General features: G+C 39.5%; 2 protein-coding genes across 6 annotated transcripts in view; both read left to right on the forward strand.

Annotated features, from left to right (window-relative positions):
• sh3kbp1 (SH3-domain kinase binding protein 1) overlaps positions 1-1622 on the forward strand; it is a 33861-nt gene extending 32239 nt beyond the window's left edge. For both annotated transcript variants that reach the window (XM_056738711.1, XM_056738712.1), the window contains exons 17-18: positions 14-77; positions 801-1622. In XM_056738711.1, the coding sequence (XP_056594689.1) occupies positions 14-77; positions 801-839 (103 nt within the window). In that variant the 3' untranslated portion in view covers positions 840-1622. The remainder of the gene's footprint in view (positions 1-13; positions 78-800) is intronic.
• Positions 1623-3478: 1856 nt separating this feature from the next.
• On the forward strand, positions 3479-26127 carry map3k15 (mitogen-activated protein kinase kinase kinase 15). 4 transcript variants are annotated; one of them, XM_056738363.1, is made up of 31 exons: positions 3479-4536; positions 5731-5870; positions 7379-7402; positions 9970-10047; positions 10648-10841; positions 11756-11924; positions 12013-12119; positions 12249-12419; positions 12907-13019; positions 13126-13285; positions 13465-13615; positions 14057-14164; positions 14252-14301; positions 14769-14864; positions 14980-15067; positions 15144-15277; positions 15859-15986; positions 16064-16194; positions 16264-16369; positions 16965-17122; positions 17925-18108; positions 19232-19409; positions 20406-20580; positions 20656-20841; positions 21213-21318; positions 21470-21701; positions 22385-22500; positions 23346-23464; positions 23586-23662; positions 24847-24950; positions 25149-26127. In XM_056738363.1, exons 1-30 carry the CDS (start codon positions 4230-4232, stop codon positions 24941-24943), a joined length of 4083 nt encoding a protein of 1360 aa, XP_056594341.1. In that variant the 5' UTR covers positions 3479-4229; the 3' UTR covers positions 24944-24950; positions 25149-26127. The 4 variants fall into 4 exon arrangements, 3 of the variants coding, with proteins under 3 accessions (XP_056594341.1, XP_056594342.1, XP_056594343.1); XR_008905468.1 differs by having other exon boundaries at positions 3480-4536; positions 24847-24997; XM_056738364.1 differs by having other exon boundaries at positions 3480-4536; positions 14255-14301; positions 24847-26127.
• Positions 26128-26185: the final 58 nt, after the last annotated feature.

Here is a 26185-nt window from a genome sequence, read left to right on the forward strand (position 1 = left end):
CTATTTTTCTCAGACAAGAAATCAAGCAGCTGGTTAGTGAGCTGGATGACGAGAAGAGGATTCGTATATCATTGCAGGTGAGGAGACATTAAACAGGTCACTTGTGGATCATAGTGTGTTACATAGTAAAAGCAGCCGTATTACTTATTTGTGTGTTTTAAGATGTATGAGGGGAAAAAGGTGAAGGGTTCTGCAAACTATTTAATTCATACTGTTCTAGTGCTGCTATTATTATTCGGTCTTTAACAGTCAAATACAGACAGAACAGTAGAAGTATTTAATGTCAATATTTTGTAAAATGAGGCATTTTATTCTAGTTGTATTCATATTTTTAATTACCTTTCTTTTTTATATTTCGTCGCTGTCTTTCCAAAACCGTGGATGTTAAGAAAATGAAAAAAAACTTTTTGATGAAATACTGTATTGTCAAAGTTGACAAGCACTTCTTAATACTTTTTGATGAGATTTTTGCAAAACCCAGTTTTGTTTTAGTGTTATTTTAGGTTAAATTTTAAGCATTTTTATATGTGCTTTCTCATTTACTTTCTTTTTTATATTGCTAGATACGTTTTTTATTTATTTTATTTATGTTCCTTTAATAATTCTAGTGCCTCAATTAAACTTATTTCAGCTTATTGCAGAGGCAGAGGTTTTCAAATAATACTTTGATATTCAACAGAAATTATTATTTTAGACTTTAAAACTTGAATTATAGTTAGTGAAAATAACCATGGTTTGTTTATGTTTCATATTCGATTTCATAAATATAATTATGGATTTTTTTTCTGTATCTTTTACAGATGGAAGTGGAGCAGATTAAGAAATCCCTGTCTAAATAAACTCAAGCATGCTGGATGAATGAAGGACATGAAGGATCGGGCTGACATCTTTGATGTCGAAAGCAGACTGTGCCAAAAAAAAGGACAAAATCGTATCAGAACAACTGCTTAAAAAACAAACAACTGTTTACCCAATTTCACTTTTAGTTTTGTTTGTGTGCTTGTTTTTAAGAAGTTTGTTTTTTGCCTGTTATGCTCAAACTGGGCACTGATTCACACACCCATTGCCTGAGTGTGACCGCACTGTGGGACATGTGACTCAATGAAGATGAAGGCTCTGGAGAGAGGTCATGGTGGTTGCGATTGGGATTAGCTGGTCTTCTGCACAAGATTGCACAACAGTTACCCCAGCTCTCTCTCTCTCTCTCTCTCTCTCTCTCTCTCTCTCTCTCTCTCTCTCTCTCTCTCTGGTACTGCCTCTGAACGTACTGTCAATCAGAGAAAACGTCAAATGAAGGAGAGATTGGTGCGTTTTACTTAAATACTGTTCACCTTACATTTTTTTTTCTTTAGCCTCTGAGGCCTTCTTTTATTGTCATTATATGCAAAGGTGCGTTTCTCACCTTGCACAGCAAACCCCACACAGAGGCCTTGTTTATTTGGAACGTTCCAAACTTTTCTGTCTTTTCTGTTTCTCTTATGTTGGTGATGACAATGAGAAAACTCCCATTTTCTTTCCTTGACTCTGATTTCTTCGAAATCTTCTATATATACTTTTATATTTTAATGTACTAAAATGCAATTATGTGTGCAGATTTTATTAAAAAAAGATACTTGAAGAACGTTGCAGTGCTTTTGATTCAAGGGGGTTTCTTAACCACAAGGTGGCGCAACATTGCAAACTTTAATATGTGTACATGCTGCTGCTCATTGGCTGGATTTATTAGACGTTTTTAACAAAAATAAAATTGTTTACATTGTAGTATGAATATATATGATGAAAGCTGTTGGGGGGTGGCAGGGTGCAATTGTTATCTAACACTTGAAAGCTCATATATTGGTGTAGTGTTTTATGGGGTGAAGGACGTTTTAAGTTTAAGATGCAACATCTCTCAGTTTAAAGAACACACACATTTCACGAAGGCAGAAACACAGAGAGAAATACACACTGTCTGCAACTAATGTGGATGCTTCTGTCAAACACATTTCAAGACATGGACTGGTATCAGTTCATACACGCTGCTCTTTATGGCATTTAATGTGGTATTTGAGGACAAGGGCCCGCACTGCAAAAATATGACTTTATTACTTAGACATTTTTACTGGAAAACAAGAAAAAAAGACTAAATATTCTTGAATCAAGAAGCATTTTCTTGACGATCAAACTGACATAAGATAAAGTCTTGTTTTTTGGTCAAAAACTATGAAATTTCAGTAGATTTGTGCTTAAAACAAGCAAAAAAATCTGCCAATGGGGTCAGAAAAATAATCTTGAATTGAGTGACTAAGAAAAAGGTCAACCTTAATTCAAGATTATTTTTACCCCATTGGCAGATTTGTTTGCTTGTTTTAAGCACAAATTTTCTGAAATTCCATATGTTTTTACTAAAAAAAACCTTCTTTTTTTAGGTCAGTTTGCTTATCAAGAAAATGCTTCTTGATTCGAGAATTTGTAGACATTTTTACTTGAAAACAAGAAAAAAAGACTTGAGTAAGAAAGCCATTTTTTGCAGTGCTGTTGCATAATGCACCTTAAGTGTAATTTTCCATTAAGTGTGGCCTTAAATATACCTTAAGTTTGACTTAAGTTATTCTCCAATTGTCTTTGCTAAAGGGAAAACACTCCTTAAGTGTCACACATAATGGACAAACTTAAGGTGCTTTATGCAACCAGGCCAAGTTCTCCTGGGTGCGGTCTACCATGAGGATCATATCTATGCAGAATATAGATCCATATTCTGAATATTTGCAGAATATAGATCCAAATTGCTCAACACTTTCCACAGTAACAACACCTGAAGGGCAAGTTCAACTTTAATACATTTTTAAAAATACTAATATGAATGAGGAACTTCTGAAAAGTTATTTGGAGTGATACTGGTATTACACCACATGAGCCGACCACTGAGAAATCACAGTTAAGCAAGACTCCAAATCAGTCAATGACGCGTTTTGACAAAGAAGTATGACGAAGTACTCACAAATTGGTCATGTCTGTGACCTGTGTGATGTAAGACTTCGTATTTGGGTAATTTGTTCTGTGAATAAATGATAATGAATCCGTTCAGTTAGCAGGGATGTAAACGGTTGCTTTCCATTGTGATCCGCGCAGACCATCAACGGCAGGACGTCAAGGTATCGCGAGAGCGTTTACAAAGCATACGGAGACAGCTCCTTTTGAATCGTTCTCGCGGTAGGATGATGCTGATGACGCGTCTGCGCAGTCGAACACACTCATTCACACACCTGGGTGAGGTACACAAAAGACAATCCATTCAGCAAAATACCCGGATGAGTGAGGGAAACGTTCTGTGTTTACATTTACATTTACGCATTTGGCAGACGCTTTTATCCAAAGCGACTAACATTGCGTTATTCTATACATTTTACATAGGTATTTGCAGTCCCCTGGGATCGAACCCACAACCTTGCGTTATTAACGCAATGCTCTTACCGCTGTAGCTCCATGTTTAAAATGGTTTACAACCATGTTTACGATGGTTTACAACAAATACTACACCTATATAGTATTATAGTATTAAGGGTTTAGTGTTTTTGTGTAGTTTGTTTGTCTCGTCTTTCAAAGAAGTGGTCCGAAGTTGAACCGTTTTAAACGTGTAGCAAATTTAGGGTTGTATGTTTGGCGCAACTCTGGCACGCGCAGTTTTATATTTAGATAGTTGCACCAGATGATTTAAGGGGGTCTGACGCAGAAGGTTCAGTCAAAGGCAGAACTTTTTGCACAATTCTCCTCGTTTTTGAAACACGTCCCACAGTTAAACGGAAGGATACGCGTTTGAGGAAATGATCGGCTTGTGTCGTTTTCACAGAAGGCAGATGGAGAGGAATGACTTCCTCAAATAGGAAGATAAAGCTGGTTGTCTTTGAGAGAGATAGATAGAGAGATAGATAGAAAGATAGAGAGAGAGAGAGAGAGAACGCGCTGCGCGTCTTTGATATGAAGTTTGTTGCCTCTGACTAGAAAACCGCTTTGTGCGTTGTTTGGTAAAATTGCTCGACTGCTGGCGCAAACGAGATAAAACTGGACCGGGACGTTGCTCTATTATAATATGCAGTGATGTGCGCTGCTTTAATGCATAGCAAGACGCTGGACGTCAGAGGCGCGCGTCTCTCTTCGGCACAGGTGCGGGCTAAACTTTGGTTATTCATTATTGATTAACTTTGGAAAGAAAAGAGGGACGCGCACGGGGGACGACGATTACTCGCGCTATGGAGATCATGCCCAACCAACCTACAGCAGAGGCCGGTGGAGATCACACCGCCGCGGGATCCATGTCTGCGGGCGCGGACAGAACCGATGTGACCAGCCCAAGTCCCGTAACCAAACAGAGGTCTCTGCGGGCGGTTTATGTTTTGAATGATGGACTAAAGGCGGTAGCCGCAAACAGCCCGGAGTCCGGCGCGCTGCAGTGTCTCCAGCGCGCCTGTGACGCGGAGAGTGCCATACTAACCACTGTTACCTTTGGACGATTAGACTTTGGAGAGACATCGGTGCTCGATACTTTTTATGACGCGGGTGAGTTACACTGGAGAGACGCCTGTTGGATGCGCAAACGTTGCATTTGGTTGACGCTTTCCAACTTGAAAGCTACACATTTTTTGATTATGCGTATTCCCTGTTAAAAGCAATATTCTTCACGATTTTAGCCTTAGGAAACATCTTATGCTCTGCATGACCCTGGTCTCCAAAGTTTAGATGCATGGCACATGTCCCGTTAGGTTTAGGGTCCGATCATACAGAACTCTGCATGATTATAGACTTGCAGCAAGATGAGAACTTTTCAAGTCATTGAACTTTTTGCTTATGTAAACTATCAGAAGAGTTATGTTAGGGGCTTAGATATCACTGGGCATTCCCATAGGATGGGTGTTACAATCTTTCAAGAACTGCAGGGGTGCAGTTGGGATTTCTGCCTCAGGCACATTCCTTTCCTTGGAAATTGCTTGCCAGGTCTAGTATAAAGTATATTTCACTTGCTGTTAAAAACCACGTGGGTTACTTTTGGGGTCTGTTAATAATAAGGGTTCTACCATGAGATGTTTTTGTGTGTATGCAGAATTTGATTAGACCTGGTTCATTTAGCAATTTTGAGCAAAAAAAACAGTGTATGAGTAAAAGGGCACTTAAAATGTATTCACACTTTTAGAGTTTAAAATAAGTTGAACCGTTTACGGAAATGAGAAGGGAGAGCAAGTTACGTAAAGAAACATATAGACAAGTTTTCTGTTAATTGTACCACACCCACATGTGTCTTAGTGGTGCATCAGTTTCTGGTCACATCATGTCTGTTCTTGTATTTTGGAACCTGCACGATTGCCTGCTTTCCTTTGAAACCACATTTGCGTTTGATTGAAAGCACATGTAACTAACCTAATATTGAAAAAAGATAAAGGATATCTATTAAAAGACATTATAGTGTTATGTTACGGAAAGTCAATTCTAAACAAACATAGATCATGGAGGAGGGTTTGTTGACAAGCCTCATGCTTTTCAACGAACGTGCCCTGAAACTGACATGAACTACAGTTGTTTATCTGTTCTTCGTAAAGATCACGTAATGGGTAGATTTTACGAGAGGCTGTCCAATATGTACGTCCAGTAGCCTATATGCGTTTAAAGCATTTGAAATGCAACACTCTGTACTGCATTGGTGGGATTCTGTTGTATATTTTCCTTCAGCGTGCTCACTGTGTCCCTGACCGATTGCAGATATTGCAGTGGTGGACATGAGCGATGTGTTCAGACAGCCCTCCTTGTTTTATCACCTTGGTGTGCGTGAGAGCTTCGACATGGCCAACAATGTCATCCTCTACCACGACATAGACCCTGACACAGCACAGTCCCTAAAGGTGAGACACAAACTCTGATTGTCATTTTTTTTTAATCAGTTTTCATGTTCCCACGGAGCCCCTGATTGGCTTATTCACTATGTGCCTTATTCTGAGCTCCGCCCCCTCCCAAGCACTTGCAGAGGTTGGGTGAGGTTATACGGGGGTTCCATAGACTCTAACATTTACTTTTAGCATCTTTGTCTTCTGAAAAAGTGGTTGCTTACTATCAAGGGCCAGCCTGCTATTCTCAGCCTGGGAAGCAGTTATCTGGGCACTGAACAGCTCAGACATGCGATCCCAAGTCCCAGGACAGCTGCACATGGCCACGTTGCCAGGGAGGCATTGCAAGGCATGCGTTCTAGTGCAATGATATGATGACAATCACGCGTTGTGGCATTAGGTGGGGTGTCATGAGGTGTGTTTGTGCAACTGTTATTGTTAAAGTGCCTTGTGACAATATCAACTAGTCCAGAACTGAGTCCATTTCCATTCACTATGTTGCACAGATGTCATTAATGTAACAAATATAATAAGTGGGATGAGTTATGATGTGATCGTAATGGCAATACACAAAATTTTAAAGTTGGCATGATGTGAATGCTGCCAAAGTGTTCTTTTCATTCTCAAATGCAAATCCGAAAAAAATGGCTTCGAAAACAAGAAACAGTGTATTGCGAGATTTGGTTTCGTCCTTTGGGAGTTAAAGCAACACTTTGTAGTTTTTCAACCTTAAAATAATGTCTCAAAATGATTTGAGGGGTAGAAGAACTCTTAACCGGACGAATTCTAGTACAGCAGCTACCTGCTCTGTAAATCCTGTTCGGATCGGTACACACAGCTCCACCCATATCATCTGCCTGCCGAAGAGTGTGACATGGTTTCCAACAACGTGTTTGTATTCGCTGGTTCAACCTGCTTAGTAAACAAATTCACATTTAAATTGACGTTTATTATCACATTACATTATTTACCACACTGGTTACAGACAATTGCGCTTATCAACCACATGGAGGAAAGGTGAGCATGAGTTCTATAGTGTTGCTTTAATTGGATCGTTTTAAGATAGAAGCAAAGCCATTGGACAGCAGTTCAATCTCCGCATCGAGATGTACGTTGTGCATGAAGAGATGTTTGGAGGGGAAAGGATGTCCATATTTTTGATGAATGATTTTAAGGGCACATGTCATGAATAAAAAAGACAAATAGATAAATCAATTATAATAAAACGAAAATATTCTGTAAAAATTTAAATTGTCTTAATTTTCTTTTTTCTTTTTAATTTTCTTTTGGGCAAAATTACAAAAACATATTTTAAATACAAAATCATCCACCTATTAACCACCCCCAACATGGTACAGAAAATCACTTGAACACTGTTAAAAATGTAAAAGATTTTAAAATAGTTCAACATGTAACGCACTTCAACTTTATTTATCAGGGCTAATACGTCAACCTGTTGCAGTAGTGCATTCGTGTACTTTTGTAAACGGCCTAAATTAGTAACTCTTTCTTTTCTTTTTATGTAGGACATGGTGGGACAGAAAAACACAGTAAGTATCATATCAGTCTCTCTCTGTGAAGGATTTGTAACGTGATGAGGTTTAAGAACATTGCCTGCAATGCAAGGAGGGTTGGTGTCTCCTGTTGGCTGAGAAGGCTTGTGTGTCAAGAGCTTTGTGTATGAGGCTATTTTTGGATCTCTTATGACACACTGTGCTGTGGTTTACATGCTACTCTGTGTCAGGGCCTTAAAATAAACATTTAATGGCGGATAGACTGCTTCCTGAACTCTCTTTTATGTACATACTGTACTAATGTGTTGTGAACGGACACAAGGTTCTGTTTCATCACATCCAGGCTAAAATAAAATTTTGATTAACCCAAAAGGGTTGTCATGGCAATTTGTTGAGTCAGTGGGTGTTAGTGTTTTGTGACAAAAGAGCTGGTTGATGGTATCTGTGTCCCAGACACTTGGTCCAGTCCATGTGTTTAAATAGACCGCCTGCTGAGGTGTTGATCTAAACTTTGGCATCATTTAAGTAAGAAATGATCTATTTTTCTCTGAAATCGTTGTAGTTTCTCTGCCTTAAAACTCCAATGTGCAATGTGAGGATCTATTGACAGAAATGCAATATAATATACACAACTATGTCTTCAGAGGTGTATAAAGACTGCCAGTTTGGAGGTAGGGAAGGGTTCTGAGCCCTGCCTGTCCCCAATCTCCCCCAAAAAATGGTAACATTTGTCATGTGAACAGGCACGACAGGCAGTCTGATGTTGTTTTTAGTGACAGTGGGTTCACACCAAACGTGAATTAAGCAAATTACATGTAAAATCTATGCAAAGACGTATAAATGCGAACTCACAGCAGGCGGTGCAAATGATGCGAATCTCGTCTACCGCGAAGGTAGAAAATATTTGTCATTCACGCAAAAAATAACTTATAAATTATACATTTATTAGGGGGGCACGGTGGCTTAGTGGTTAGCACGTTCGCCTCACACCTCCAGGGTGGGGTGTTCGATTCCCGCTTCCGACTTGTGTGTGTGGAGTTTGCATGTTCTCCCCGTGCCTCGGGGTTTTCCTCCGGGTACTCCGGTTTCCTCCCCTGGTCCAAAGACATGCATGGTAGGTTGATTGGCATCTCTGGAAAAAATTGTCCGTAGGGTGTGAGTGCGTGAGTGAATGAGTGAGTGTGTGTGCCCTGCGATGGGTTGGCACTCCATCCAGGGTGTATCCTGCCTTGATGCCCGATGACTCCTGAGATAGGCGCAGGCTCCCCGTGACCCGAGGTAGTTCGGATAAGCGGTAGAAAATGGAATGGAATGGAATACATTTATTAGTAATAAAAGGCGTGGAACGCTTAATTCGCGTTTGGTGTGAACCCAGTGTTAGATTTGAATGTGTCGTTGGTTTGTTTTGGTCAATAAATAAGGGCGTAAATAGAGATGGGCACAAAAGTTACCAAATTTCCTTCCGTCTGTCACGCCCCACACTTTGAGAAACGCAGCCTTACATAATGAAACGTTATGTTTTTATTACCTTAGAATAAGCTATTTTATATCTTCATAAACTGGAGTCCCCTTTCATGGAATTCATCTTTCGGCTTTTAATCGGACAAACTGCTCTACAGAGCGCATTTCGTAAATATGTTATCTCCTTCGGCAAAGAAGCAAAAAGTTACAACATCTTACTCCTGTGTCAGCCACCGTAGTGATTCGATAGGGAGGGGTAGAGTGGGGATGTTGGTTCCAGTTCGCAACCTCAACGCTAGATGCTTTAAAAATGTATACACTGGACCTTTAATCTCCACATGAAGTTAAAATGCACCCTATTTGCTTTCTTCATACAAAATATTGATCTGAATGTCAATGATTTACCAAATAAAAAACATTTGTCCAAAGTAAATCCAAATTACTGTTGGTTTTGAATGTAAAAGCTATTGGATAATCATAATATAATCAAACTATGATAAAATGTAATGTAATTAATATACACTGTAACAGTAAAAATAAGGCACAGAATATTGTATTAATATTCAGAAATTTTCCCTATGGCTTTTTTACACCTGTTTCACCTGAATTTTAAATGTGAACTGCATTGGGTGTCTGTAAAATGATTAGTACATTTTATTTCTACAATGTAATATAATATATTGTATCATATTAGCCTTATTTTTTTTAAGCTATGGTTGTAAATAATCCGGCATTTCTTTTAGTTAATACATCAAAGTGTACAAATGATTTAAGCAATAACAGCAAATGAGTTTGACTCATCAATCCACTGCATTCTTACATTCAGGTCTTCATCTTACAAATCATTTTATCATAATCCAGTCATTTATTATTAGTGCCCTATTTTTTACATCCTATATCCTGTTGAACTCCCCTTACAGAACTAAAATGGTTTCATGTTTCTGTCTCATGTTGACATGCTAAAGTCCAGTGCCCTCTGTTACCATTATCCTTCCTGTTTTTGTATGTACAGTGTAGTCTATATTTCTATATCTGTCACATTTCCCCCTCATTTTCTCCTTCCTTTTTTTTCCTTTATTTGTTTGCTCTCGTTTTCTTTCTCTCTGTCTTTCTCTCTCTCTCGGTTGTGTCATCTGGAGTAGATGTCAAGGCCAGTTAAAATCGGCTTCCCATGGGTCCAGTTACCTCCTGAGTACAGAGGCTCTGGCCTAAGAAACAAAGTAGGTGCTGCAAGCATGCTGGTGCATGCTGGGAAAATGCACTTGTGGTTTCTCATGTGCATGTATGGGAAATAGAGTGACTTCTAACATTACTCACATCTGACATTTCGACAGACATGATGGTTCATTGTCTCATTAAAGTTACAGTTGAATGTGAAATGTGAGTCTCAGTTTTTGTTACACTTTTAAGTCATTATGATTAACATTTTGTCTCCTGTAGTAAACTTTAATAGTTGTCATGCTTTGGTTGTGGATCGATACAAAGAGTCCAAATGCTAAAATTATACTTTGCATTAATGTTAAGACCAAAGACCACGATCATTTAATAGAGTAGCGGTGACTTGAAATAAGGTGGATGTGACCTCTTACATTTGAAGTGTTGATGTGGTGGACCGCTGTCCACCCTCATCCATTTCCCAGTGGAATTCTGGGATAGGATCAAAGGTGTTAACAAGATTTCTTAGGCTCTCAGAGTGGCAGCCGGCAGAGTACATCAGATTTCTGCCAGACATTTTTGTTCTGCCATTTCATATCAAAAAGCAAATTATCAAATTAGAACTTTTTCTTGTTAAAAAGTTTGTTTCTGCGTCTGTTCCTCAGGCCTCCAGCGGAAACTATTATTTCATTCCGTACTTGATGACACCCAACAACGAGTACTTGTGTTGTGAGAACGTGGCCCAACGTAGAGCATCAGAGTACATGCAGCCCAACTGGGATAACCTTCTGGGTCCTCTCTGTGTCCCGCTGGTGGATCGCTTCGCCAACCTGCTCAAAGACATCCACGTTACTTCATGGTATGATTGCGTTTAGATATGTGCTGTCATTTTGAAGGGCTGTGAAATTCTGCAGCTTGTGTTTATCATAGGATCAGAGATGTGACTTGGAGCTGAACTGGGTGTCAAATGATCCTCAAGCGTTCAAGTGTCCATCTCATTTCTACAGGGGTGAAACAGGACTTTTACTGGATGAGAAAGTGAAGACCACATAGTCAGATTATATCATCGAGACAGACACACACAAGTGTTGCAGGATGTATTGGGTGCTCCTGTACCTCCTAACAAGTGTTGGTGTACTTTCACATAGTGCTCAGAAGTCATCCCAGAAAAGTGTAAAAATTGAGCTAACAACGCTACGTTGTGGGTTCCATCCCAGGGGATTGCACAAATTTAGAAACAAATGAATAGGATAATGCAAAGTAAGTCGCTTTGGAGAAAAGCGTCTGCCAAATTTGTAAATTTTAATATCATATATTGGAAGTTATGCTTATATTTCCCAAGATATATATATATATATATATGTTTATGTAGGTTATCACATAAAGAAATAATTTTGAACTAAATTTACTAAATTCATGTTTCTTAATATTTCTGTTGTAATGCTTAAAAGTAAATATGAACTTGTTTTCTTTGCATTATTTGAGGTCTGATAAAAAATGCAGACTTTTCTCTTATTTTCACCTGTGTCTTCAGTTTTCTTTTTCTGCAAATAAATGCAAATAGAAACAATATTTACATTTTAAATTGGGTAGAAATATTGTTAGTATAACAAAATATTGTTAGCTGATATTTTAACCTTAACACATACCTATAAATTCAGAAATACTTTTCCGCTGCTGTATACATTAATGTCCTAATATATCAAAAAGCCAACCAATCAGAGACATCTATTTTATTCCAATAAACCCTGTTTTTCTCCTCTGTCCTCATAGTGCTTCGTACAAAGACACACTTTTAAACGACATCCGAAAAGCTCGAGAAAAATACCAGGGAGAAGAATTGGCCAAGGAGCTTACTCGAATCAAACTCCGCATCGACAACACAGAGGTTTTAACTCAGGACATTGTAATGAATTTGCTTTTCTCCTACAGAGATATACAGGTACAACTGAGCATTACAGATGTTTCCCATCCTGCTTAATTCACAAAGCTGTTGGTCATTGTTAATGTGTAAATGCCGTGTCTTCCAGGACTACGACGCCATGGTTAAACTGGTTCAGACCATTGAGATGTTGCCCACCTGTGACTTGGCCAACCAGCCCATGATTCAGTTCCACTATGCTTTTGCTCTAAATAGGTGACCACAAATCTACATTGTGTGGTATATTCTTCTATTCACATGCTTGGCAAGCATACATTCAGCTCAGTGCTATTTATAACGCAGCCCATTGATCTGAAGAACAACTGGATTTGTGTGTGTGTGCAGACGGAATAGTCCCGGGGACAGAGAGCAGGCGTTACGTGTGATGTTGCAGGTCCTTCAGTCTTGCGAACATCCCGCACCTGACATGTTCTGCCTCTGCGGTCGTATCTACAAAGACATCTTCCTCGACTCTGACTGCAAGGACACAAAGAATAGAGAAAATGCCATCCAGTGGTAAGTGAGTCAGAGGTGTTGCTTGATTCTCACAGTTTCAATACATTATGCGCCAAGACAATAGCACTAATGAGCCATTTGGAGGTGTTTCAAGTTTCACATGGCAAACAATAGAATGAATGAAAGAGAATATTTAGTTTTGGGCAGTATGCAGCTACTTAGCAACTCCCTAGCAACTACTTAAACTACAATAAAAGTCTCATAGCAACACACTGGCAACCACTTAAACCACCATAAGTCACAAAGCAACCACTTAAACCACCATAAGTCACAAAGCAACCACTTAAACCACCATAAAAGTCACAAAGCAACACCCTGGAAACCACTTAAATTACCATATAAGTCACACAGCAACACCCTGGCAACCACTTAAACCACCATAAAAGTCACATAGCAACACTCTGGCAACCACTTAAACTACCGTACAAATCACATAGCAACACCCTGACAACCTGGCAAAATTGAATATATTTATTTTGTGTTGCAGGTATAGAAAAGGTTTTGAACTGCAGCCCACGCTCTATTCAGGAATTAACTTGGCAGTGCTTCTTATAGTGTCCGGACAGCAGTTTGAGACTTCTATAGAGCTCAGGAAGATCGGTGAGGGAAACTCATTTCCTGTTTCCAGTTCCTACTTGTCCATTTACTTCACTATAGGATCTTTACAAAAATAATGTTTTTCTTTCTAACCCACTCTCTTTTACAGGTGTAAGGTTAAATAGTCTGCTGGGCCGTAAAGGCAGTTTGGAGAAGATGAATAACTATTGGGATGTGGGACAGTTCTTCACCGTCGGGATGCTGGCCAATGACATTCCTAAAGCTGTACAAGCGGCAGAAAAACTTTTCAAACTCAAGCCACCCATATGGTAAACATAAAAATGTATACTGTATGTGGAATGTCAGATGTCATATTAATGTCACATAGACAGAAGTAGATTTACGTATGATATGTGGCTTAGCAGGTCTGGTGCAGTGGGTCCTTTGCAATGCCTAATTTTTCAGAACTGACTAGAACTTACCTGTGTTGATTTTTTTCTAAAATCAGGTACCTGCGATCAGTGGTCCAGAACCTTCAACTAATTCAACATTTTAAGAAGCAGAACACTGAGTATTCGCCCCAGAGAGAGAGACTCAACTTCTGGATGGACATCATCGTGGAGGCCACCCAGGGAACGACCAACGGCCTCCGCTTTCCGGTAACAAACCACCACATTTAGGGCCAGATTTACTTACCAGGGTTAAATAGCTTGAGAGTGCCATTTCAAAAATAGCGCAGATGGGAATGGACATTTCTGCAGGGGATTTTCTAACAAGACGCAAATTAAAAACACAGGCACAATATTGCATTACCATAATGAAACGCAATCTACCAAGAGCAGTTTTTTGGGCGTTAAATAGAGCCGCAAATACCAATAGAACGATGATTGCAAACTTTACGAATCGCGTTGTGTGATTCATTTAAATACTCTTCTCCCATAAAGTTTGCGTCTTTAGTAAATACAGACAGTAGTTTTAACGCCAAAAGAGGTGCTGCAGGCACATCCGCAACCTGTTTGTAAATTTGGCCCTAAGTGTTGCAATCATTGCATTGATATAGAGCTGCATTTAATAAACTCTTCACTTGTGTCGATGTGCAGGTGTTGATCTTGGAGCCCACCAAAGTTTACCAGCCCTCATATGTGTCCATTAACAGTGAAGCTGAAGAGAAGAATGTTTCTATATGGCATGTGTCTCCGGCTGAGACGGTCAGTGCACTCAATATTTGTTTTTTACCAGCCTACACAATAATGGTATATATTGTAGAGATTCTGAGTTTATTGGTTTGTGCACAGAAGGGGATACACGAGTGGAACTTTACGGCATCCTCCATCAAAGGCATCAGGTGGGACTCTCTCTCTTGTTCCACTTTCTCTTTACTGAGATAAAAGATTGCACATTCTCTGTCTGTTCGAAACACACTGATCTTTGACTGAATGTCAATATTGTCCATCATACAGTGTAAGATCTCATTACCCTGGAGAAAGAAACTGAGCTGTTTGTTGTGTGCTGGTCTTAGCTGGTGGTTTATAAGGGTAGTTCACCCACAAATGTGTCATTATTTACACCCATCAACCCAAAAGATGATATTTTGATGAATGTTGGAAACCAAACTGTTTTGGGGCACCATTGACAACCACAGTAATATTTGGTTTGGTTACTAACCTACTTCCAAATATCATTCCTTTAACACCAAAAACGATCACAAACTTGAACCTTCTTTCTGGACAAAATCATAACCAAACCTTCATTAAAATGTGATTCACACATAATGTGTAACAAATGCTCTCCATGTCTTTTTATTCTTTATAGCATCTCCAAATTTGATGAGCGCTGCTGCTTTCTGTATGTGCATGACAACTCGGATGATTTCCAGATCTACTTTTCCACAGAGGACCAGTGCGGCAGGTTGGTGTTGCTTAAGTTGTGTCAACGTTTGCTTTAGGTTTCAGACTGTAGCACTTTTTATTGTAGCATGGCTGCTCTGATTAGTGATTGGTTGACACCCGGATGGTCTTTACAGGTTCTGCTCCATGGTGAAGGAGTTAATAACAGACGGATCAGGAAATGCCGTCGAGCTGGAGGGGGAGGGTGATGGAGACACCCTGGAGGTGACAACTCCTCACATTTAGTTTCTGTGTGGTTTTTGTGTGGCTTGTGGTACTTAAATCCTGGATTGTCCTTCAGTACGAATATGACTACAATGAGAATGGCGACAGGGTGGTTCTCGGCAGGGGTACTTATGGAGTTGTGTACGCAGGGCGAGACCTGAGCAACCAGGTGCGCATCGCCATCAAAGAAATCCCAGAAAAGGATAGCAGGTAGGAAACATCTTATGCATCATATTTTTATGTCAAATGTCGAGTACATAACTAGATGTTTTTAAGATCCTCCTACTTTGCTTGTATGGGGTGTCCAACAACAAGTTTCTGTACGTAGAAGGTGTAAAAACACGATTATTTTGTAATAATAGGCAGTTATTCTTACCTTACCTCTTGACTGACTCTCAAATGATTAGTTTGGCAATTCATCTGTAGGCTATAATCCCCTCATTTCCGCTAGCCTAGTCTGATGTGATTGATCAGATGGTCTAGTCTCCTGTGATTGGTCTTCCGAGACTGAGGCTCACAAGCTACACTGTTTGGGGGAGAAGAGTGAAGTTTTCATGTGCAGTCCTAGCAAAACGTAGGCGGGGAATACATGTAGTGACGTAAATCCACGTCGGTTCGCGAATCGGACTAGTGACGACTCATTTGCGTGATTGGGAGTCAACTCCCTTTCTTCCAAGCCACTAACTTTGTTATTCATTCACCTTCGGATTTACAACTTGGTAGACTTCCATGTAGTTTTCATGATCTCATGTTATGCACTCTTTAAATCTTAAATATTATGATGCTTACAGATATTCTCAGCCTCTGCATGAGGAGATAGCCCTTCACAAGTATTTGAAACACAGGAACATCGTTCAGTACCTGGGTTCAGTGTCAGAGGACGGCTATATCAAGATCTTCATGGAACAAGTCCCAGGAGGTGTGTGTAGTTGTTGTTACACATACCTGAGGGTATATTTGGTATTTTATGTGTTTTGCGCTTCATATTTGTCATAGGAAGTTTGTCAGCGTTGCTTCGTTCCAAGTGGGGTCCCCTGAAAGAGGCCACCATCATCTTCTACACCAGACAGATCCTGGAAGGACTCCGTTACTTGCATGAGAACCAAATCGTTCATCGGGACATCAAGGTATAAATAACCCCATAACTGCTTCGATCTCCGTTCGGTGAATTTTATTGAACACATGTCTGTCAACAGGGGGACAATGTGTTGGTCAACACCTACAGTGGCGTGTTGAAAATCTCTGACTTCGGAACTTCTAAGAGACTCGCTGGAGTCAACCCCTGCACAGAGACATTTACCGGTAATACATTTGTTTCCATTTCATTGCCTTTTGTTAGCTGTAGAACGCAGTCTGACCCTTTTCGGTTTGACCCTTGCTGTGTGCATCCTGGTGGTCTTGCCAGGTCACAGTTTTGGTTAAAGTTCAGTCACTCATTAGCCCCACCAAAGAGGATCTGCGGGAGTATCAGGCACCCCCACATCCAAACAATGTCTAAGGATAGTTCACCCAAAATACAAATTCTCTCATCTTTTATTCACTCTCATATATCGTTCAAAACCTGTATTTGACTTCTGTAAAAGGTGAACTAGGTCACCTTTCCAGGGCTTAGATAACTTGTGTTACCTGACACAAAACAGCAAGGCTTCCACTACGGTACGCGATAATGAGTCCTGTCGCTGGTAACGTGAGAATGTCTCCCGTGGAAGAGTAATTAGATTAGCATAGCGTCTGAGACAGGAGTGTGTTTGTGTTTCATTAGTGGCCGCTGAAGCATCACAACAGGTGCAGACATCCATTCACCAACTCGTCCTTCATTATCAGCACTCCTGTATGTTTTCTGTGTGATAGCGCTTTCTTATTTAATTACATTCTCTCTTGGTAAACCTCTGTTTAGGTACGTTACAGTACATGGCCCCTGAGATCATCGATAAGGGCCCCAGAGGTTACGGGGCTCCGGCGGATATCTGGTCGCTGGGGTGCACCATCATAGAGATGGCCACAGGCAAACCTCCGTTTCATGAGCTGGGAGAGCCACAGGCCGCCATGTTTAAGGTCAGGATCGTTTTTTGTATTTTTATCAAAGATATGCATATGTAGATGATGCATTCAACCGGTTTGGACAGGTCTCATTTCATTAGCTGGTGGAAGTCACAGTAAAAATTTAGGAGTTTTCCAGGATGTCACAACATTACTCAGCCTCTCGTGGTATATTATATAATATTATACTATTATACTATTATTATATAATATATCAAGTTAATTATGAAGCAATATTAATAACATTTAAATTGCGATTAATCGCATCCAGAATAAAAGTTTGTGTTTACATAATATTTGTTTGTGTACTGTGCAAATTAATTTTGTGTTATAAAAACATACACATACATGCAAAAGAATGAATAAACATTTGTATATAATTATTTAAATATTTATTAGTAAATATAAATAAAAACATGTATATATTTCCTGAATATGAATACATGTATTTGTATGTGTTCGTGTTTATAAATGCAAAATGAAAATGCACAGTACACAGAAATATAATATGTAAAAACAAACATTAATTCTGGATGCGATTAATCACAATTAATCGTTTTCCAGCAAATTTTTTGCAATGTTCCTCAATTTTTATAAATTTTATTTAGTCATATATAAGGAAAGAAAAGACCCAGAAATAGATAAAAAACGTTTACAATTTTATTATTTAAACAAAAATGTTAAAGATTAATATCCAAATCAAATTTCTGATCATTGCAGTGCAATAATCTGGCCTGGAAGTGAAGGCACTCAAAGAGATTTATTTAGCATTTGTCTTAAAAATCATCTTCAATCATGTCTTCTCTCTTTCTACCAGGTGGGGATGTTTAAGATCCACCCCGAGATCCCAGAATCTCTTTCCTCCGAGGCAAAATCCTTCATCCTCTCCTGCTTCGAGCCGGACCCCAACAAACGTACGATGGCCGGGGAGCTGCTCAAAGATCTGTTTCTGCGTCAAAACATCAAAGGCAAAAAGAACAAGATCGCATTTAAACCCTCAGGTAACATCTGCAACCCACTTTTCGACACGCTTTCCGCAGCTGTGATAATAATGACCCGGGTTGACCCGTCTGCTCATATCCATGGTGTGCATGGCAGTTAGGGTCCTTCGAGTGCAAACAAAACGTTTACACTCCAGCAACCACGCAGAGCTGTCAAACCCCTCACAACACAACATTCCTGCGTCTCGCCGCTGTGTGGATAAGTTGCGACCTGTCCAAACTGCCCTCAGCCGGTCACTGGGAAAGGACTTACACAAGCAACGTTAAAAACATCGGGGGGTTAGGCAGAGGAGGGGTCTGAGAAAAATCGAGCATGAGAAAAATCTCAAGATCACAGGTTCGCTTTACCTTCATGCATGATCCGTCCTGCCGCGCACCCCGCAGTCCACAGACAGCTTCTCACAGTTTTGTGTTTAACAAAACACACTTTGTATTATCAGAAATCTCAGAATTTTTCTCTCACGTGACAAAAATGTCAGTTTGCGACAGCTGTTTATGGTCCAATATATAACATCAAACGGGTGTCAACTGTAACTGCGACGGCTCTCAAGTGCCGTAGTTGTCAAAGTTTTGTGGCGTAGTGTGTGTACTAGTTTATAAAATACAGACTAAATACTAACAACTTCGTTTCCTTTTCCCTTCATGCCATCCATTCGGCTCACATTGGCTTGGATTCTGTGTAACAGTGTGGCAAGGTTTGTGTCTCAATGTTTGTGTCCTTGTGTGTCCTCAGAGAAGTGTGAGATCCTCATGGTGTGCTCTGGACAATTTGTGTCTTTCCTCATTCTCGTCATTTTTCTTTTACTTTCTTTTCTCGGTGGCTTTGGATTCATGTGGCTCACGTGTTTAACTTCTTGTCGAGGCTTTGATTTGTTTTCAGTACAGTGGTATTATTTCGATATTTGTGCATTAGCTTATGTTTTCAAAATCGTACATAAATAATTAAAAGTAAAGAAATACTGTTTAAAAAAATAAATGTATGCAAGTGCGATATTTATTAATATTTGTTGCTGAGGCCGTGACATGTTTCCCATTCTTCTCAGGGGAATCTCAAGGTCTTCTTCACACTTCCAGGGGGTCAAACAGAAATGTTGTGACCGCGTTTGTGTTTGACTTTTTTCAGACTACATCCGCAGCGTTTCACTGCCGGTGCAGCTGCAGGCGGAGGCCACGGGGAGCAGCAGCAGTGAACCAGGCTCCGTGTCTCCAGACTGCGACTCCAAACAAGACGTGTTTTTCGAGAAGAAGAAACGCTCCAGCTCTGAGAACCTCATCAAACCGCCCAGCTCAAACTTTCTGAGGTGAGCTCGGAACATTCCCAACTGGCATGTAAACATCAGCAATCTTCAAATCTGAAGCTTTAATGTTCCTCCACACAGCAGCTTTCAAACACATTAGTCGCGTCTGAACTGACGACCGTAGTTCCTGGCACGTGTGCGACTGTTTTAGTTTGTGTGTGTGTAAGCGTGCGTTTGTGCGATTGTCGAACTCGAGTCTGGAATGTTAATGATGTGACCGTGTTTACGAAGCGGTCGGTACGGCACTCAGCGCACCTGTAAATCAACTCTCCGGGTATGAAGCGTCGGGGTCCGTTCTAGCCGTCTCTGGACTCCTTGGAAACGCTGTTTAATTAACACGCAGGAATGAAAGGACAGGTGTGCTGTGCAGGTGTATGGACGTGTGCGTAATGAGATAATGTCTTTTACAGCAGGTACTCACTGACTGCTAATAAAATAATCCCATGAACACTTCACTGACCACTTCTTTACCTCCGTTTTAACACACACACCTGTCACGCCTGAGTGATCTGCTACATACGTAAATATCTAGATGCACTTTTGTGTAAGTTATTTGGACGTTGTTTCATTGACATGTTTCAAAAATTAGAAATGCTTTTTAAGCACTTCTGGCATAATTATGTCCAAGAACTGAAGATTTGCTAACATTCTTCTAAATATCTTTAGACATTTTGACAGGTTTGAAACAACCTGAGGGTAAGTCAATGGAAACAGAATTTTCAAATGATCCTTTAAAGGGATAGCACACACCAAAATAATTATATAATAATATCCAATGTTATTCAAAACTTGTATATGACTATTTCTTTTGCACAGAAGAAGATATTTTGAGAAATGTCTCAGTGGTTTTGTGTCCTTAGTCCATACAATGAAAGTCAATGGTTAACAACGTTCCCCGAAATATCTTCTTTTGCGTTCTGGAGATGAACAAAAATCCTACAGGTTTGGAATGACGTCATGTCATTCAATATGTATCACCAGTCTGTGATGTCCTCTCAGTGTTCCAGATGAAAGTCCTACAGCAGAAGATCGGAGCTCTCCGGCCTCTTCTGAGAACAGTGACTCTGGGCTCTTTCTCCTCAAGAAAGACAGCGAACGACGGGCCATTCTTTACAAGGTCCTCAATGAGGACCAAGATAAAGTCACCTCCAACCTGATGGAGAACCATATCCAGGTGTGTGTGTCTGTGGGCTTGTGCTTATGTCTGTCTGTTTGCATTTTACACAGGGGATTTATTTATGTGTTTTAGGGTCAAGAAGAGCTGAAGTTGTCAGTAGACCACATCAAACAGATCATCTGCATCTTGCGGGACTTTATACGCTGCCCCGAGCGACGCGTCATGGCGACCACCATCTCAAAACTCAAACTGGACCTGGACTTCGACAGCACCTCCATCAATCAGATCCAACTGGTTTTGTTTGGCTTTCAAGATTCGGTGAGAAAACAGTTTGTTACGTTATTTCTAGTAACAGCAGTTTATTTGAAGGGAGAGTTCACCCCAAAATGACAATTCTTTGATCATTTATTCACCCTCATGTCATCCCAAAGCCAACTTTTTCTAGAACACATAAAGATATTTTGAGGAACGTTGGAAACCAAACGACATTGGTCCCTATTGGCTTTCATTGTATTATACAGATTTCTCAAAAATTTATAATATAAGTTAAATCTATTTTGAGTTTGACTTTTGGGTGAACTATCCCCTTAATGTTTTAATGCTGTTTTTTGTAGCTCACTACCTCCCCCCTGTGTTTGGTGTGCGAATGACAACAAGAATATTCCTGTCTGTCTTCATAACTGTCATAGGTAAATAAAGTGTTGAGAAACCATCACATTAAACCTCATTGGATGTTTGCCATGGACAACATTATCAGACGGGCTGTGCAGGCAGCTGTCACGATATTGATTCCAGGTACGTGTGACAGAAAACCGAAACCAGTTGTCCGTGTGCCTTAGTTAAATTGTAAATAAAATAACATCAATTGAAAGAAAATAGAACTATTAAATACAACATTTAATGAACTAAAATGAGGAGAGCTGAATACATCTCTTTTATCTCTTAGAGCTGCAAACCCATTTTGGTCCGGCATCTGAGAGTGAAGGAGCTGATAAGGATGCTGATGAAGTTGATGTAGAAGACGATGCCGACTTTGTTTCGGTGGCACGCACGCCGCAGGAAGACCAAGTGCTTACCTCTGGGGTCAGCACCCTCAGCTCGGTCACATCCCATGAGGCTCAGCGGCCACAGCACCCACTGGGAATCCAACTGGGACGCCTCAAACAGGAAACCAACAGGTGCACACAACAGTTCAACACTTTTCATTAGTGTTTTATGCAGTTAACGGCAGCAAGGTCCAAAATATGAATTTTAATGTGAAATTTAAATCCTTTGCAAAAATACAAATTATATTTTTATATCCAAGTATTTGCTGTATATTTGAGACACAGCACAGGTCATTCTTTCTCTCACAGCATTATATTTCTTCACCCAGCACTTTGTTGTCAGTTCTCACAACTCAAATCACTGAGATCGCATTTTTTTCTTTGATAAACCGTTTGATTTGTTGATTAGATAATGACATGAATGGATAGATGCTCTGTGAATCTACAAGATGCTTCAAAGGAAACTGCTCACCATGTAAAATGTCAACACGAATGCTTTTTGTTTCGGAGCCCTTTTATGATGCATGTTCTGCGTGTGACACTGCAGGAAGTTTTGAAAAGAAATATAAGAGATCTAAGATTAAATTCTGATCATTCATTTTCCACCAAGGTAAACATTATATTTTTAGTAAGCAGTCATCCGTTAACTTTACCACGGGATATTTTACAGCTCATTTAGTATGTATTCATTTAGATCTTTCAACTTTTTTGTGATTTTTGTTTATGTGTCCCGAGCGCCCCACATTTCTTGTTGTTATGCAGTAGAGAGTGATGTTTGAATGGAGACTTTTTCAGTGTAATGTCGCCCCCTGCAGGCTGCTCGAGGAACTGGTGCAGAAGGAGAGAGAGTACCAGCAGGTTCTTAGACAGACTCTACAACAGCGAGCACACGACATCGAGCTTATCAAGATCAGACAACAACCCGCTGCAGGTCGGCTACGTTAAACATGAAAGGCCTTTCGTTCTTTGTCAAAATAATGTAAAAACGCAGGGATAAAAGAAAACGAGCAGATTCCCTTACATAAGAGATATCACCTCTTACTCATCTCATAGATGTGGGGAGTGTCAATTAAAAAAAAAGATCTACAATTAGTAACACTTCTTTGGAGATCTGACAAATCACTCATTCCATTCATTTCTTTTCATACATGTCACTGCTGAACACAACGTGTCCTGGTACAACGTGTTTTGGCTTGCAGCCTAGACAATAAATAATGAAAAAAATCCTTGTAGCTTACAAATTAACCCCGACTACAGGTGTGTGCTAACATTAGTTGAAGAGTTCGGTCCTAAAATGAGAACTCTGTTAAAGAGTTTAATATGTTTTCATTGTGCAATTAAAATCAATCAAACTACAGTTGTTTATTTTGATTTATGCCATAACTCAACAAATACAGCTAACTAACACAATAAACACAATAAAAATATTATATCGTAATAAAAACCATGAGTTATCTCGTTTTGGAACCACAATTTACATTTTGTCATAGACATAAGGGTATCTACATGTGATCTATACCACTTTCAATACATTATGACTTAAACATGCATAGTCCGATTTCATGTAGATATTCGGTTTTCAGAGCTTGTTGCAAAGCATTCTGGGATTCCCTTGTCCATGAAAGATACATGTGATGGTGCTTTAAAATTTGGTTGAGAAAATGTACCTGTTGGTAAAGCCTGGGTTTTTGAGTTTGACGCCTAACAATACTGTCTGTGTTTTTGAAAACACGTTTATCTTGGCATCTGTTCTTTATTGTTTCAACTTCCATGCAGTCCCCGTACCAGAGGCGCCCGGTCCGTCCATATTTCAGATTGCTACACAGCCCGAGCCTGATAAGAAGCTCACCGATTGGCTAAAGGAGTATGGCGCTGATTCTGGGACCATAGACAAGGTGACTCATACCGTCTATACAGAACTATTTCCAAAACATACTGACTAACACGTTCTTTTATATAACAATAAGAAGAATCGAAAATTAATGTTAAGGTTTCTTTGGTTTATGTCCCTGGCAGTTCGTTTCGGAAGATTATTCACTTAACGACATTCTTTGTGATATTACTAAGGAAGACCTTCGCTGCCTCAGGCTCAGGTGAGGATTTAATTGGGTAGATGTTTATCTACGTGTGAGTTTGTGTGCCGTTCCATACACTAAAGCATGTTTGGGACACTTGAGCAACACTGAAAACACATATCTGAAAACAAAATCATTTTTTATAGCAAAATGTGCAAAGGAAAATTGTGCTCGTACACACTTTTCATGCAAAATGTTTCACAAAAAGACGTTTTTGAAAAGCAACGGACCGAGTAAAAGTATTGAAGACTTTCTAGGTGTTGAACATCATGTTTACAATCACATGACTGTTCACATTCCTTTCACAACTGCATTCACACCCATCTAGCCCCAGGACTGCAGAAACACAAGTTTTGTCTTTCACCGTGAAAGGGTTCAGGGAGGTGCCTGTCCCGCAAATATGCGAAGTGAAAGTCTTAATAATAAATTATAAATGATTATCATAAATAAGGATTCAAAATGTAGTAAAATAATTATATAAAAAAGAGGAACTTGATAAAAGAAAATAGAATAATAAAAGATGATCGGAACATGACACCTTTACTTCTTGACTCGACGTAAAGAATAAAGTGACCTACGGTGACTGCAAAAATGTTGTAAACAAACTGTTAATAATATATTATCAATATTTAGATTTATTAAATAAAACCGCATAAGAGAGATTCATCTCCATTGTTTTGTTTTTCTGTCAACTACCCATATTGCTTGTTTTCTGGGTATATACTGTAAAAGCAGGAGTACTCGAGCATAACATATTCTGTTTTTGATATTTGCTGCAGTGCATAAAATAATTTACAGTACAGTATTGTGACCCCACATTTATGAAGCATGTTTTAATGTGTTTACAGATGTGTAACCCTTATAGGTAGCTTAAAGTGGTATTTCACCCACAAAAGAAAATATTGTGAAAAAAGTTTGTATCCGAACCGCAGTTGCACCCATCCACTTCTATTTTATTGAAACAAAACCAATGCAAGTGAATGGGTTCCACTAATGTTCGGCCACCAACTTTCTTCTTCTTTTGTGTTCTGCAGAAGAAAGAAAATCATGCAGGTTTGAATTGACAAGATGGTGTATCAATGATGACAGAATTTTCATTTTTACCGGCACATAGTTTTAGTTTAAAGATGGTCGTTTGATGTTATAAATTCATTGTGAGGCTTTAGTGTCAAAAATATAATCATTGAATGTGTATACAACAGGGGCGGTGTGCTGTGTCGCATCTGGCGGGCCATTCAAAGACACCGTGACAAAGGACTTACAAAACTCAAGAATGAAGAGGGACATTCAGAAGGATGAAAGTTTTGTAAATCTATCATTCACAGACACCTGAGCCAGCATAAACATTCACATGTAATGAGAGACGGATTCTAAATACGTGATACAAACCTCCTAATTCTGACGCACTTTGCCCGATTCTCTCATCTGCTGCTTTTGTGCCATTTTTAGGGTATTATTTCAGTCTTTCCAAAATTTCCGTCTCATTTCCATTTAATTTCAATAGGAAACCCACAGGGATGTCAACAACTCTATCCAGGAAAGATTACGCTTTCCGCTTCTTACACCGGCGTGCTGCGAGGTGTCAGCAGACACGGAATGATTCTCTCCACTCCAAGTGATGGGCCGCTCAGAACCCAACCCGTCCGATTTTAGACGTTAAAGAGAACTTTATGTGGTTTAGCTTTATAATATTTTATCATTTTTCAATTCAATTATTAAATGTATGTGTAATAGAATGTTTTATGTGACACTTTATGGAGGTACTGTCTGGAAAAATGACCTCTCGGACCAGAGCTACAGTGAGAAGCTTGTATGGGAAATGTGTTTTGATAACCAAACCTAAATAGTTGTAAAAGGCAAAGAATTTGCTGATAACCAAAGCAAATGCTTAACCGTAGTAACCGTCGCATGCCATTCAAAATGATTTGCAAGACCAGTCTTGCAGAAAGCCAATAGATGCGGTTAACTTTACGCCACAGTTTTTTTTTCAACTTTCATGTGTCAGTTGAACTTGTAACCAACCATTTCAACCAAGTATCATGCCAAAGCATGAATCAAGGATTTTAAGGCTTATCTGACCTTGATGTCAGTGGCATGAATGGAAGATCAATGTGATAAATCTTCTTTGAATTAAGACCAAAACTACCTGCAGATTCACTTGATTCTTCTGTGTGACTTGTGATCTTGCATTTCATTTTCTGTATTTCAACACACTGTGTTTGTTAATATTTTTCTGAGAATGGTTGCGCTCAGGGCACCAGTGTTCCGTCTAAGCTATTTAAGTTATTTCTCTGTTGTGTTGGTATTAAGATGACAGCGATGTTGACAATGAAAGTTCTCCTTTCTCCTCTTGACTTCTATAAAAAATGGCACTCAAATGATTTGTGAACAGGATATTCAAGCCGTGTCTGAGCCCAGATGCCAACTTGTTACACTGATTGCAAAACACTTTCGGGTGAATAAAGTTCATACCTGCAAAAATCTCACCAGAACTGATCATATGCAACGTGGCAAAATGTTTTCACTGCCTTCAAATGTTTT

The sequence above is a fragment of the Triplophysa dalaica genome, chromosome 23, assembly GCF_015846415.1.
Source record: "Triplophysa dalaica isolate WHDGS20190420 chromosome 23, ASM1584641v1, whole genome shotgun sequence".
Lineage (NCBI taxonomy): Eukaryota > Metazoa > Chordata > Actinopteri > Cypriniformes > Nemacheilidae > Triplophysa > Triplophysa dalaica.

Excerpts from the sequence above, each read along its gene's own strand:
- map3k15 (XM_056738363.1), top strand. The coding sequence starts at position 4,230 with ATGGAGATCATGCCCAACCAACCTACAGCAGAGGCCGGTGGAGATCAC. Across the intron at positions 20,842-21,212 it reads TGTTTGGCTTTCAAGATTCG|GTAAATAAAGTGTTGAGAAA; the intron begins GTGAGAAAACAG and ends TAACTGTCATAG. Across the intron at positions 21,319-21,469 it reads TGTCACGATATTGATTCCAG|AGCTGCAAACCCATTTTGGT; the intron begins GTACGTGTGACA and ends TTTATCTCTTAG.